General features: G+C 40.1%; 2 protein-coding genes across 7 annotated transcripts in view; one reads left to right on the forward strand and one right to left on the reverse strand.

Moving 5' to 3' along the window:
- ARHGAP28 (Rho GTPase activating protein 28) overlaps positions 1–14,408 on the forward strand; it is a 92,456-nt gene extending 78,048 nt beyond the window's left edge. For 5 of the 6 annotated variants that reach the window (XM_007062320.4, XM_043539841.1, XM_043539838.1 and 2 more), the window contains 5 exons: positions 1,407–1,604; positions 2,759–2,902; positions 6,504–6,628; positions 8,516–8,580; positions 10,631–14,408. In XM_007062320.4, coding sequence (XP_007062382.2) covers positions 1,407–1,604; positions 2,759–2,902; positions 6,504–6,628; positions 8,516–8,580; positions 10,631–10,722 — 624 coding nt within the window. In that variant the 3' untranslated portion in view covers positions 10,723–14,408. The remainder of the gene's footprint in view (positions 1–1,406; positions 1,605–2,758; positions 2,903–6,503; positions 6,629–8,515; positions 8,581–10,630) is intronic. The other variant, XM_043539840.1, reaches the window with a different exon arrangement.
- Positions 14,409–15,060: 652 nt separating this feature from the next.
- Positions 15,061–15,836, reverse strand: part of LAMA1 (laminin subunit alpha 1) — a 163,393-nt gene continuing 162,617 nt past the window's right edge. Inside the window, exon 63 of the mRNA XM_007062321.3 lies at positions 15,061–15,543. Coding sequence (XP_007062383.3) covers positions 15,383–15,543 — 161 coding nt within the window. The 3' untranslated portion in view covers positions 15,061–15,382. The remainder of the gene's footprint in view (positions 15,544–15,836) is intronic.

Here is a 15,836-nt window from a genome sequence, read left to right on the forward strand (position 1 = left end):
ATTTGCCAGATAGTTTGGGTCAATAACATTCAAACTACGGGCTTTTGCAGTGTTCTCTTTGACGGTTCGCTAATTACATATGTCATGTATCCATTTATTTCCAGTTTTATTGCATGTTGATGTGTGTGTATTTTTTTTATGATCGTTTATAATCATGTGTTCCCAATACTACATATTAATAGGGCTCCATAGCCAGCTGAGTAGGGCTCCATTCTTGGAACTGTCACCTTGTCCTACTGGGTGACCTCAGACAAGATATTTCATCTCCCTGTCCCTCTGTTTCTTTGTCAGCAAAATGGGGATCATGATAGTGACCTCCTTTGCGAAGCACTTTGATATCTACTGATGAAAAGTACTATATAAGAAATAGATAATATTAATAGTAGTTTTTGGCCAAAATCCATATCCATGAGCAATGTTTCACAGGGCAGTCTATGGGCCAATAATGCTAATAATTACTGATGATAAGTTGTTAAATGAAATAGAATTAGAAATACTAAAGGTAAAAAATGAGTGTTCCTATCTACCCACCTGTAACAAAGCATTGTTTTAATTTAGAAATGTCTTCAACACAATTTCTGTTGTGTCATTTCTGAGTTTCTAAAAATGTGTTCATCATACACGGGCAGATATACTGTTCTAAAATAACAAACTGGCAGAATTAATCCCCCGAAGAACTCCCCAATAACAACAACAACAACAGCTCAGCCTACTCAAGTGCACTCATTCAAGTGAAAGCCTGAAAAAACGGATGATTCTTGCACTGCGCCCAAAAGGGCAACAAACTGCCCTTGATACTGGCACTGACACGCAGCAGTGATTTCTAGAGTTGAAGCCCACTGCTGAGAACTCCTTACTTCTGTCATGCCAGAGATAACATCCTGGGCCTGTTGGCAGAAGTTCCCCAGGTGGAAGTGAAGGGTTGGTACTTAAGGAGAGAGGTGGTCCTTAAGGTAGTCAGGACCCAAACACTGTAGGGCATATAGAGCAAAATCAACATCTTGAATTGTATGTGGAGACCAGATAGTAAATAGCATAATTTATAGAGCAGAGTTGCAATATGCTCTCTCCAGGAAGCACTGCTAAGTAAGGGCCTAATCCACAGCCCATTGAAGTCAATGGAAAGCCTCCAGTTGGCTTTAATGAGACTTTAATGACTCTGGATGAGATCTATTCATGATATATACTTGATGTATGAGAGATGGCTGAGTGGTCTTCAGGGACTGACCCATGTACAGCACATTGTAGTGGTCCGGTCTGGAGAACACAAAGGCATAGATAGCTTTCCTAAGTACCGCGTCCAAGAGGAGAGATTGCAGCTTTCTAGCCAGGTGCACGGTGAATTTGAAAATGTTGTATTGATGTTGTATTTCATGATGCATTATGAGTGGCACTGCTTTTCCCAGGCCTTTCTGCAGTTCCTGAAGAAGATAGTGGCTAATGAAGGGAAAAACAAAATGAACTTATGGAATGTTTCCATGATTGTTGCACCAAACGTCTTCATCTACAAGGGCAAACATGCAAACCAAGAAGAGATGCAAGCAGCAGCCACCACGGCACACATAGTGAGACTTTTAATTAAGTACCAGGACATCCTGTGGACAGTGAGTAATGCTGACTACAGTATATGTGTTTTGGTTCCCATATTTGTTTTTCTAGGTTTCACAGCTGAATGCAGCAGCCACACAGAGACAAGGAAACATGCAGCAATATCTGCCTGGAACACCCAACTGACAATGGTGAAATTAATCTCTGTACAATGCTTTGGTCCATTAGCCTTGTGTTCGCCTGCTATGCAAGCTTGAGAGAGCATTAATATACTGTGATTAGATTAATGTAACCCCCAGCTAGCTTTAAGTCAGTCCAAAATTCTGTTTGTAAGCCATTTTCAGAAGGGGTTGTTTCATGTCTTCAAACTTGGTAGTTCTTTTACTTACATCCATGTACGTGCAGTGTGACATTGTGCTTTTACTTCTTTATAGCAAGTGTGAGACCCTTCACTTTTATTGTATTACTAAAGGAAGGACGTGAAAATAGAGGTCAGCTTTACTCATTGGCTTGTCATTCTTTTCTTAACCTTTTTGAGGACTGGATGGAGTCGTTCATTTCAAGGCTACTCACTCAAATCCAGTCCATGTCAATATTGATCAGAAGTCGTTACCATCTGGTGGCTTTTGGTGGTCTATGTGAATGTGCTGGCAGTCTCACTTCCTTTTCTAGGAGACAAAGGATGGCCCAGTGGTTAAGGCACTAGTGTTGGACCCAGGAAGTCCCTGCTGTGCCATAGACTGCTTGTCTGACCTTGGGAAAACATTTAGTCTATGTGTGCCTCAGTTCCCCATCTGTAAAACAAGGATAATAGTACTTCTGCTCCTCACAGGATGATGTTAGGATGGCATTACAGATTTGAGGTGCTCAGGAACTATGATAATGGAGGACATGTAAGTCCCCAAGATAGATCTAAAAGATACTATTGCAATTGGCATTGGTAAGCATCCTTATTGACCGCTTCAGCAGAGAGGCCATAGATTGAGTGGGCATGGAAAATGAATGATCATTTCATCCCTCGTGGTGGCTGAGTGATACTGGGGAAATTTGCCCATGCTGTACTACTTCTGGGAATAAACAGGACTCAGTTTCCAGTGCTTTTAATTTATCATCTCTCACAATCACTGAAGTCACTTGGGGGGGGAGGGCAGGGGGAAGGTTTTCCCTCCCATCCTTTTGCATACACTCAGCCTTGGCTTCCTCTCTCTAGGTCCCATCCTTCCTGATTTCTCAAGTGAGAAAGATGAATGAGGCTACAATGAACAACACCAAGAGACAGATGATGTTTGACAAGGGTGTGAGAAGATTGCTGAGGAGAAAGACCATGGAACGAGAGAGACCTGAAAGATCAGAGGTGCATTAAGACATAACATATTTTTAAATGGTAGCTTTGAGTTCCATCATGTCACCATGTCTTTTCAATCCCCCTGGTGCTTTCTCCCATGCATGGGAAAAATCTCCTGTCAAATTTCGTAAAGCTGCTACCTCATCCAATTTAAATCCTTCCTTGAAAGCTACCTCTGTTGCAATACTAACAAATCACTCCACTCTGGCATTGGATTAGGCAAGTGGCAAGCTCTCACTTTTGTCCTTCAATTAAACTGTTTATTTTCTACCTCATCTTCCACCCACCCCTTCCCCATCTGACTATTACGTCCCGTCCGGCAGAGACTGAGAGGTCTCTAGGGCAGGGACTGTCTTTGCTCTTTTCTGTACAGTGCCTAGTACAACAGGACACTTCCTATGGGGTTTTCAGGCCCTACTGTAATACAAATAAATAATAATAACAACAAATAATAATAATTAATATGTTTCTTAAGGGTTTGTGAGGCAAATAAGTTTTTTACCAGAGAGGAGGAACGTGAGTTAAGATGTTAGAATAGTAAGCTTTATATTTACAGAAAAATGTTTTCATTTAAAATAAAAACACCCTTGATTTGGAAACTTAACTTTAGAATCTGACAAGCCTGAAGCAAATTGGATTTTCATGTGCGAGAAGCTGTTTTGGGACTTGTGCTCCTGGGGCTTGACATGTTGCTAAGACAAATAACAGAGATTTTGTGTGGAACTGGTTGGGAATTATTCAACAAAATGTTTTTTCTTGGAAAGTGCCATTTTCTCTGGAAGGTTTCCTCAGGTCCAGGATGAAATTTCTGGTCAAAACAGAGAGAAACCGACTCACTCCAGAATAACCTGGTGGTCAGGACATTCACCTAAGATGTGGGAGGTCCAGGTTCAATGAATAAGAGCTCCAAATAAGGACAGCTTCAGTAGGCAAGAGTGGGAGAGACAGACACTGGGTCTACATCCTAGTGGCTAAAGCACTCACTGCAAATGTAGGAGAGCAGGGCATGGAATTAAACTGCAACTCCTATATTCCGGGTGAGTGCCCTAGTCAGAGGACTATTGGTTCTCTCTCTCTCATATGTTTTTTCATGGAAAATCTCAAAAGGTCTATTTTTTGTTCTGATATGGAATGAAAGCAAATTCCAAAACCCCAGAATCTTTCATGAAGTTGAATTCTTGTTTTCTGACTAGCCTTAGTTCTGTGCTTGAGTTCTGCAAGGGAGGATATTAACTGAATAGGTCTAAAGTACCCCCTTTTGGCCAATTCCTCCAGTGGTGTTTTACAGTATGTGTTCTGAAAGAAAACAAGGGCTGCTCTTTACAACAAAATGCCGAGTGTTCTGATGAGAGTCAGCAAATTCATGGAATTACAATAGATTAAGTGGTGGGCCTGCTTTAGAATAGATCAGCTTTACCTGGATCTGGGCTAGGTTGCCATGTACCCATGCATTTGTCTGGTTGGCTATGGTTCCGCTGCTTGGTGACAAGTCATTGAGCAAAGTAGTCATGCTCTCCTGGTTCTTTGCAGACAGCAACCTGTTGCTGTTCCTGTAGTAACCTACGTGGCCAGGGATCCTTTGGGCCTCCTCCATTGCTATTTAGAAGATGGGAGAATGAGGAGCTGCTTTCCTCCATGGACCTTTGTCAGAGGAGGAATTGGGGAGCTGGTCCAGGGCTCTACAGCCCTGGCATAGACTTGAAGAACAAGAGAGGAGATTAGGGTTTGAGGAAAAGACGTCAAGGAGCTGTTCACACCGCAAAAGAAGACTGACAGCAGCCAGTCTCAGAGTGGGTCAACTGACTGGGGTTTGCAGGACTCACAACATGGGGCTAAAAAGACTTGTGTAAATGTTCAGTCTCAGGCTGTAGCCCAGGGTCCAAGCACCTGCTCTATTCAGCCTTGTAAGTCTGAGACTCGCTGCCACGAGGGTATTTTTGTAGTGTAGCCATATGCTAAAAGAATATGGGAAACAGAGAGAGTAGACATTGGGGAAGAGAGATGAGGAAGTGCCTTATGTATGAGTCATTGATTAGCCTTTACCCACTCAGATGTTTGCAGAGCACTAACACAGGTGTCTTGTGAATGGCATATACATATATGTGTGGTGAATATCTGTTTTAAATGTTGGTACAAGATACTGCATTTTAGACTTATGTTCATACTATAAGTGATGGGACAAAACCAATTTATTCTGGGAGAGAAAAATTATAAGTCATCCAGATACCTTTAGCATTCTGAAATACAAGCTGGTCAGCAGATGGCAAAAGTCTTTGTATCTGACAAGTAAGGGAATAGGCATTCCCAAGTAATTGGAATAGGGGAGGAAAATTGGGGGTGAATAACGGTTGAATAAGTGAGTTAAATTTCAAAGCATTTAATGTAACCAGCATCTTTCAGATGTTCTAAATTATGCAGTGATAAAAGTGGCCGAGAGACTGCTATTGTTCTCTACTCATGGTGGTATTAACTAGATTAGAATTAGGAAGCAAGCTTTGCTAATTGATTTATCCTGCCATTAACCATGGAAGAATGAGTAAACTTTTATAGTTGATGGTCTGAACTCTGCACAAGGTCATATGTCAATTAAGAGGAACCATATGGGATTTTATTATTTTGCTGTGTATAAACTTGGATCTTGTTGAGGTGGTGGAGAGGGCAAAGAGTGAACTCGGTCTCCTTGCCTGTGGGGAATTTCTTCTTTAGAAAGGAAGAAAGGATATTTTCAAGTATATAATATAGTTTTTAAACAATTGCCTGTCCACTGGTTTGTGCTATAGGGATCCCAGTTAACTTCTGGATTTATTTCTGGCTGCAATTAAAAATCAGGGATTATAGTATGTTCCATATGTATTTTCATAAAGCGTGCCACAGTATTTGATTTTTTGGGTGTCATTAGTCCCCCTTCCGTCTACATACAAATTATACTAAACCAGGGTTCAGAGCCAGGACCCCAGGGGGATGAAGGGTCCAAGCCCGAGTCAAGCTGGAACCCAGGGTTCAAGCCCTGTTGCTTTTGCAGCATAGACACTGTCTCACTGAACTTGTGCTTTAGGAATCTACCAAAAGTATCCCCACAGTCCCATGGGGTCAATTTTCTTGTCCTCTGGACAGTAAAGTTTGGTGGACTGTCATGTTTTCCCATGCTGTTCCCCGAATAAAGAGCTTGAGCAGCCATGTTGTAGCGGGGCCCTAGGAAGTCTGGGATATGGATGTAAATGCTGGAGCCCCAGATTGGGAGCCAGGTTTCAAGATTTCCTAACCTGGGGTTACAAATGAGTGTAGACAATCAAGCACTAGGTTAACAAACCCAGGGTCTGCTAATTTGAGTTCTTCTAACTCTGGGCGTACGCTGCAGTGTAAACATAACCTTTGTGTACTACCTTGTTAGATAAAATATATAACTATGTGAGTATATGAAATATATGATTTGTAGCTCATAGATTTATTGCTCTAATGATTCAGGCAATCCATGTCATTAATTTTAAAAAGTAAACTTGAAAGTGCTTGAAGAACTGCCCCGGAGCTCAGCTATGACAATATATAACTAAATTTACTCTGCTGAATATTGACATGAGGGAACTGTCATTTTTTTTCCCTGTGTCTGCAGACCCACATACCAGAGGGGGTGATAAGAGTTTATGCTCCACTGCATTCAAAAGTGTCTATGGCAATTCAACTGAACAGTCAAACAAAAGCCAGAGACATCCTGGCTCGATTTCACTGTGCAAACAGGTGGGTAAAAGCAGGAGGACATCAAAACATTCTATTTTTCCGGAGTAATATTTTCACAGTCATTAAAGAATAGGCTGTCCCTTTTCAGAGGCCCCATTGTGTTGTTAGAATGCTTTTTTTTTTACACTGGCAACAGTAATTATGGTAATGTCAGTCCATAAAAAATTCTGATTGATTTCTGCTCTTCAAATTCTACTTAATAACTGGTTTCAGAGTAACAGCCGTGTTAATCTGTATTCGCAAAAAGAAAAGGAGTACTTGTGGCACCTTAGAGACTAACCAATTTATTTGAGCATAAGCTTTCGTGAGCTACAGCTCACTTCATCGGATGCATCGTGCTGTAGCTCACGAAAGCTTATGCTCAAATAAATTGGTTAGTCTCTAAGGTGCCACAAGTACTCCTTTTCTTTTTACTTAATAACTGGCACCTTTACAGAATCAATCTGGCTTCTGTTATGCCTGTGTGAAAAATATATTTTTCTAGGCTTTCTCCAGTCATAAGCTGGAAATATTGTCTTAAACCCTAATGCAAATGTTAATGCTTTTGTTATTTGTGCAAATGAATACCAATGTTAGTATTTATAAGAGGTAGACCAAAAGGAAGTCTGCTAGCCCTATTCTGAAAGTCCTTTAGCAAAGTCCTTTGGTGCTATTACATAGTTCTGTTCTTAAAATAAATCTGGCATAAATTGCTTGCAGTAATCCTTTGTTGTATTGATAATACAGGTTCACTAGTTATAGCTAGCATAACAACTTCTACAACTACAGTTCTAAGATGATAACAACCCTCTCCATCATAATAATGTGACATGGCAATTGTCCTTGTTACTCTGTTGATATATTAAGACTTCTAAAAGTAATCACAGAAACAGAATGCAAAATAAGAGATCAATTGGATGTGTGAATTCCATTGCCTTCAATGGCACTTATGCACATATGTCTGAGGGCAGAATTGGCCAAAAGGCTTTATGTAGGAGAAAAAAATAAACTAAAATAGCGGTATATTCTGAGTTCTGCCATCGTTTTAATGTATTTGTTGCTCCAAACCACCATTTTTATTTTACAGAGTCCTTTTAAAATCACTTTTAATAACAGAATAACTATACCACCAGCCTGACATACTATATACCACCAGTCACAGATAAACTAGTTCCTACACTAATTTACACCCCGTAGAATCCTAATCAGTTCAGTAGAAATTTAACAAGGTAAAAATTGGTGCAGAACCTGGCCTATTATAGGCCAGTGGCTCTCAACCCTTCCAGACTACTGTACCCCTTTCAGGAGTCTGATCTGTCTTGCGTACCCCAAGTTTCACCTCACTTAAAAACTACTTGCTTACAAAATCAAACATAAAAATACAAAGGTGTCACAGCCCACTATTACTGAAAAATTGCTGACGTTCTCATTTTTACCATATAATTGTAAAATAAATCAATAGGAATATCAATATTGTACTTACAACACTTTAATGTATAGTATATTGAGCACTATAAAGAAGTCATTGTGTGAAATTTTAGTTTGAACTGACTTCGCTAATGCTTTTTATGTAGCCTATTGTAAAACTAGGCAATATCTAGATGAGTTGAAACTTGATGTACCCTCTAGAAGACCTCTCTGTACCCCCAGGGGTACACATCCCCCTGGTTGAGAACCACTGTTAGAGGCTATAGCTAATTCTGCTATTATAATATACTTTCCATTCTGTAGACAATATTCTATAGTGCTGAATGAGATATAAATGCGTACATTCAGTACATAAATTTGTTACTACTGGAACAAGACATATAGAATTCCTTGTTTGATTATGGTATAATGGTCATTTTCAATGTATGCAATCACAATAATACTATAAAAGACTAAAACTCAATTTCTTCTCCATGATAGCCATGCATCATCAAAGAACACGAAAGTCCAGATCCAACGTTTATATGAAATTGGAGGAAACATAGGTAAACATTATTCTTAAAATTCAATTCTAAATTCTTCTGAAATAACTCCATTTGTTTGATATCTTTACAGAGTAGAATCTTCTATACTGCAGTCCATCTGCAGAATGAAGGGCAAGATATAGGATCTAATCCAAAGCCCAGTAGTCAATGGAAAGATTCCTGTTGACTTCAAGGGCTTCAGAGAAGGTTCAGTGACCCAGTTCAGCTTATAACAACCTGATAAAGACATTGCCACAGGACCCCTAGTCAATGTCTGTGTTTCTGCCAGGTTCACCTGACCTTTTGCTTGCTTCTCTCACACCTTCTTCATGCCTTCCTCCATGTAATCCCAATAGTTAGAGCACCCTTCTTCTCCTTGCTTGCCAGCAAATTCCCTCCCTACATTTAAATATTTTCTCAAATCTCTTTTCTCCCTTGACACCTTTCAGTGAGACCCTCCCCAAAGCTTGAGATAGAAACGCAGTGGTGCCTGTGCTTATTTAGACTGTAGTTCCTTGGGGCAGGACTATATCCAAGTTCTGTATAGTGCTGAGCAATCTTTGGAATAAATATGATAGTAAGAATGCATTGAAATTAAATGTGACCTTACCCAAAAGGCCAAGAAACAAAGCTTTTAATTCAATATTATACAACTAAGTTGTTTTCCTTTCTCCCTTCTTACTAAAGATTATTTTGGACTATGTTTTAAATCTTTGCTTGGGCAGTTCATGCCCGGGAGTATATCTGCACCGTAGAGTTTATTTTTGATCAATGCCAGTAAGAAACAGTATATACATATAGGCATAGGAAGGAAGGTTATTGGTTACAGTCCTAAACTGAGAGAGTCATGCAGAGTAAGGACACCTACAATTATGTTCATGGCAACAATATGATCCCTGTTTATAGTGAAGCCACAATGCTGGTGCATTGAGTCTATAACTACATGGAGTGCAAAGAATTTTCCAGGATCACCAGCCAAACTGACAGTAGATTGATCATTAATTAGAAACAATGTAGAGCAGATTTTCAGAAACACCCTTTTCTGTACTATGATAAAGCAGAGAAACTGCCAGCCAGCACAACAAAGGTTAAAGAGAGCCTTTGGGCCCAGCTAGCCCCACCCAATTAGACCTGCTGCCAGTGGCAGGCAGGCCAGCTCGAGGTTTTTTGCCTCCCCAAGCAAAAAATTTACCGCTCCAAGAGCGCAACTGCCTAAGGGGAAAAAAAAGGGGGGGGGGGGGTAGCCGGAATGCCGCCCCTGGAATTGTGCCACCCCAAGCACGTGCTTGCTTTGCTGGTGCCTAGAGCTGGTCCTGGTGGCAGGCCTGAGAGGGAGAAAAGAAGAATGTAGCTCAGTTCAGGGCTGACTGAGGTCGAGGCAGAAGGTAGCTGCTTCCCTGTCTGAGGGGAAGGAGCACTAGCCAGCCAGACAAGGCAGACAGCAGGGAGTAAGCACTGTCTCCCCAGCCAAGGGAGACTGCAAAGGAGACCTAGGAGCCTCCAGCACCTGAGGGAACTGAGCGAGAGAACCCCCAGAGACATTGTGGGGCTTGCCCTCACCAACATGCAGCTGCCCCACACAAGGAAGCCTGGGACTGTGGCAAGGCACCACCCAAGAGAGGACGCTACAGGAAGGAGGCTGCCCAGCAAACTGGACTAGAGGGGCCATGCCCCAAACTGAACAGACTGGTAGCAAGTAGCCCAGGACAGTGGATTTTGACTCCCTACTGGGAGGGTCCCCTGTCATTCAGGGGTTGATCTACACAGGACCCTGGGCTGGGACCTGGTGGAGAGGGTGGACCTGGGTGCCCCTATTCCCCTGGCCTTAAAGACTGTACCTCCTCAACCAAGCAGTGGGGCTGAGTGCCGCGTGCTCTAGCCACTAGGCAACCCAGCCCTCCAAGCCACCTGTTACATGCACATTCAAGTTGGAAGGTGCACACACAAAACCTGACTTGCTTCTGTGCAGTTTGGAAACTTGCTCAAGCACACGTCTGAAAATCTAGATCTGTTGGATTTATCAGCATACTGAGAACAATATATGAACAATTATTCTTCATTTTTGTTTCAGGACTGCATTGTTTGGACCCAGATGCATACATGTTAGATGTTTACCGTGCAAATCCTCAAGCAGAATGGGTGATAAAACCAAAATCAAGTTGAAGCTTGCAAAGATATCACATCTCAGTGATTTGGAAAAAGCCAAAAAGATGGCAATGATGCTTTCCATCTCAAGACGACCTGGCCACAGATGAAACCAAAGCATTTTTTATTTTATATATTTTCCTCCCCATGTACTTTACCATTGAGCCTTTTCATACCAAATAGGTAATGAGAGCTGTTACTCCAATTTATGGAACATTATACAATGGTGACACTGTCACATGGATTATATTTGTGCCAGTTCTTCAATAGACGTGAATGAGGAAGGAGCAGAGGTACTTAGAAACAACTTGTGGACCTGAGTATTTTTTTCACTTCTTGACTTGATGCTGAGAAGACACATTTTTATAAACAGGTAACACAATGACTTCCTAGAATGTAGTGAACGCTACCGATTGCAAGGTAATGCAAAAGAATCACCACGGTATGCAAGAAGGGAAACGTATCTATTAGACATGGACTCTGGGAGCTGGACTGACAGCAGTGCCACAATGTGTTTATGTGATAAACTCGAACCCTTCTTTCAAAAGCAAACCAGTTTATAAAGTAAAACGTACATTGTTACAATATTTGTGCGGCTGACTCACTCCTCATTAGTAGCTGATACTGAGGAGAAAGAACTACTGTGTAAAGACAAACATACTGGTTATGTATGTTGTACTGTGTATGTTACTACTATCAGCCTTCTGATACATCTCTCTCCGGCGTTGACCGCGTACCAATGTATTTGTAGCACCACTGCCTCACAAAGTAAACAATACGTCCTTCTCCCTCCCTCCCTCCCCTACCCACACATGTAAAAGTGATGGGGCTCGGAGACAGCCACTAGTCTTCCCACTCCAGTTTTCACTGACTAGTCATGGCTTTAAAATGTTTTCTGCTTAATTGTCTTAATATGTGTGCTGAATGTCTTAAGGGCCAGTTACAGACATTACCCTTTCTCCAAAACCTAGTCTTTTCTCATTTTTAGGCTAATTGTTTTTCCTTAGTCTATTTTAGTTTAATATGAAAGTAGTTTTTAGTCTTGTCAGCAGTGTTCAGAAGAAAGATCTTGTCTGACACTTGTGTACTGTGGCAGGGGTTTTAGGTTTTCCTGTTCATAGAGATGGAGAAGAAGAGCTTCTGATGAGAAGTAGGATTTATTATTATTTAACATTGCCATTGTGGTAGTGCCTAAAGGCCACAACCAGGTTGGGCCCCACTGTGCTAGGCACTGTACAAACAAGTAATAAATAGCTAACTCTGCTGCAAATTGCATGCAGTCTAAAAGATGAGACAAACACAGGCTGGGATGGGGTTGCGGAGACAGTATAACAAATTTATTTACTAAAATATGCTCCATTCTTAGCCAGTCAGTAGTAGTGCTCAGAGCTCTCCAGCTGGCTAGACATGATCATGCTTGCAAGAGATGTGGTGATGCTCTAGAAATCAAGAATTTCTTTCTCATGCTGCAAAAACAGGAAGTTGTCAGAAATATCCTTTGTTAAATTTGAATGATATATATTTACTGTATGATAAATTCATCTGTGGTATGACCTGTACAATCACTTTGGTGGTTTTTTCCCTCCATGAATTGGCCACAAGAATATGGAGAGAAATAATCTTTCATTTATGAGGTAGCAATCGATAACTGTTATGTGCTGTGTCCCACAAATAAATGTAAAATATGTTATCTTGATGACAGAGCATGTAACTTGTGATGGTTTGATACATCTGTGTAATTACTATTGTTATATATTTTGAAACCTTACTTTAGGTCTCAGATTACTATATATCATGCCCTCCACTACACCCGTGCAACCTTATTGGTGGTACTTAGTAAGCGAAGCCAACCTGTGGCATATGGAATATTTCACTTTTTGAGCTGAGCATATAGGGGGCAGAATTTGGTTTCCTTTCTTCAAGCTACAGGGTAGGATAAAATTTAACAACATTCGGTACCCTCACCTAAATTTTGCAGAATTGCTTTTCTTCAGCTCCAGGGCATAATATGAATCTCTGCCCAATTCTAGCTAGGATAGTTCTAGTACAGCTGTAATAAAAACAACGTATTTCTTGTTTTCACAACTCTTTAGCCACGTGTATTTGAGAGATGTGGGCCAGTGGTTTGGCAACAAGACTAATAGCTCAACTGTTCTAGTACTAATTTTTTACACTGGTTCCTTCTGTGATCAAGTCACTTAATCCCTCTGCCCCCATGTTCTTAACTATAAAATAGGACTAATAATACTCTTCTCAGGGGGGTAGCATAAGAATTAGGTAAGGTCAAATTCTGCTCTCAGATATGTGCATGCAACCCCTGTGAGCTGAACAGGAGTTGTAAACATATCTTATAAAAGGATAAACAGCTCCTAGGGATTTTATGTGGAAAATCCCCCTTGAATGTGAAGAGCAGTATAGAAATACTAAGTAATATTATATTTATTACCATTGAAAGGATTTCTATGATTTCACAGAAATCCTGCACATCTGCTAAATAATTTAAAATGTAGAACCCAAGATAACATTTTCTAAAGTATATTCAGACGCCTTCAACTTCTCCACCTTGTCCCCAAGCATTCAGACTGTAACTTACTCTATACGTTTTGGACTCTCAAACGTAGATTCCACTGGAAATCTTCCTAAAATAAATACCGCTGTGTGTTACAAATGAAGGAAGGCTGCTTGGAATACCTTAGCCACTTCCCCTCTTTGCACAGGGACAGAAGAAAGCCAAATTTGATTTAAGTAAATCCATCCTTTGATAATGGAATGATTACTTTTTTAATTAAAACTGTCTGTCACTTTAATCCACATAAATATAAGCAGTTCGAATAGATTCTTCGAACAGTATACAGACTGGTAATATAGGGCCAAAATCTTGCTGTCATTGAATTAAAAATTAAAATTCCAATAGACATGAAGGAGAGAAGGAACTAATTGCCTAAGTCATACTTATTGTAGTTGGAGTTGTTACTTATGTTTTACATTGGCCACATTGGCTAACAGGAAAACAAATATTACAGTCAAAATGTTCAAACATGGGGTCTTGACATTAGGCCTACCAGTTTGAAAAGGTTGGCTTAGGTTTCTGGATTTCCGCTTCCATTAGCAGCAGTTTCATTCAAAGTTGTTACATGTTGGTTTGTTAGGTAACAAAATTGTGCAGTGAAATATTAATAAGGGACTGAACATGTTTAGAAGTAGAACCTATTCAACAACCTCCAGAGATGCCTTAAGTGTTTACATGCTCCATTGGCTGCAAAAAGATCATTTTCTGCATCAACACACTAGCTATAGAGAAGTATGTAAGAAGTAGTTAGAAACATATTGGAACAATCCAACTCCTTTTCATATTGCTAATGTCTTTATAATGTGTATATACACTGTAAACTACCTCACTGCATTTGCCAGGAAAAAACATTCTGGCTTAGAAGCATTTTATTCCAAAGCGTCCTAGTAGCATTGCCTACTTCTACTTGCCTCACAGCCTTTGATGATGCTGCATTAACAATGTTTCCTTTCAGTGGGCAAGATCTGGAAACCAGCCAGTTTTAAAAACCAGAATGACATATTTCTTGCTAAGAAAGAAATTGCACACCGGATGCGTTGCCTCACTCCTTGATCTTATACCTGGTCATATTCAAAACAACTGTAGTGAATCATGGGGGGTTTGAATGTTAGGTAAGAGATCCGTTTTTATAAACCCTAACTATGCAAAAAAACCAAAACAAAACGAGTTTTCCATTATAGGTCATTGCCTTGGAAAATAATATGATGCCATTAGGTAAAATCAAATGTTTGTATGTATGTTTTTCCTTACCTCTCCTTGTTAGAATGTTGACTGTTTTGTTACAATAAATTCCACTCTCTGCATAGTAGTGTATTTGTAATGTAGAACATGTACATTGTATTTTATCCATGACAAAAATAAAAACAATGTAAACTAACCGTCTCATTAAAATTCTCACTGCATTTTTAATACGTGGTTACCTGGGAAATGAGTCCATTTTATTTTAAAAGCAGCCCCTTTGTGAGAGCACTTAGGGAAGTGCATGGACAAATTTAGTAAATAATAAAGGGTCTTCTATACTGACTAAGGGATGGCAGGAGTATTAAATTTTGGTATAGAGCAAAATGGAATGGAATAAAAGTTAACAGAGAAAACAAATATGAAAGAGAAAACATAGATAGGAGGATTCCAGTCATCTGTTAAGTTGCCCTCCGTATAGTAGCATTATTTGCTTTATATTGTCACAATTATGCACTTCATAGTATCTGGTTCTTTTCTTACAATTAAAATGTACAACTACTACACCACATGAAATAATGCACATTCTATTGTATTTTCATTGTCTGGTCCAATTTTATTTTTATTATAAAAGACCAATATACAATACAACAAAATACTGTCAAGCAAACAGAACACGCCTTGTAAACACTGATTAATCAAAGTTTCCAAAAAAGAAAAATACCCAATTAATAGCTGTTAACATTTTAGTAGAGGTATTGGTTGTACAAAATGGTTTTAGTTAAAAATGTAAGCATAGAACTTCTAAAAATATTTGTCCTGAGTTGGAAAGTAACTGAGAGACATGGGGTTCTCATTTAAAAAAAATCAATCACCTCTTCATTAAGAAATTTAAAAACCCATCTCGATCCCCAAATCCTTCCCTGAAGTTTAGTGCTCAGACCCAGGGCACGAATGAGGAAACACACCATGCAGGTCAAAGGCTTTGCTGAAGTCATAGGATTCTACCAGTTGGCCCTTAATCAGCTTAAGGTTTCTCAAACACCCATGGAACGAGCTCTTGCTTGTCAGACAGTTTTGCTTCATATCAGCTGAAAAAGAAAATATGAAATAGCTAGAATGTGCTTCTATTGGAAGGGGATGGAAGCTGCATGTGAGAATGATAGCACGTGCCAGGCTTACAAATTATTCATAAAAATCATTGGACATAAAAAGAGAGCCAGCAGAGCACCAGACACTACCAGCATCAGTGGGAAGTGAGAATGCTCAGATCACTCAGGAAGTGCTCAGTGCTTGCAGGCTCAGGTTCAGTTTTTTCAAAAACTGCCAGGTGGTTTGCACCAGCCAAACTAGATGGACAATTCAGACAGCAGTAGGGGAAAGA

Source organism: Chelonia mydas, chromosome 2, assembly GCF_015237465.2.
Source record: "Chelonia mydas isolate rCheMyd1 chromosome 2, rCheMyd1.pri.v2, whole genome shotgun sequence".
NCBI lineage: Eukaryota > Metazoa > Chordata > Testudines > Cheloniidae > Chelonia > Chelonia mydas.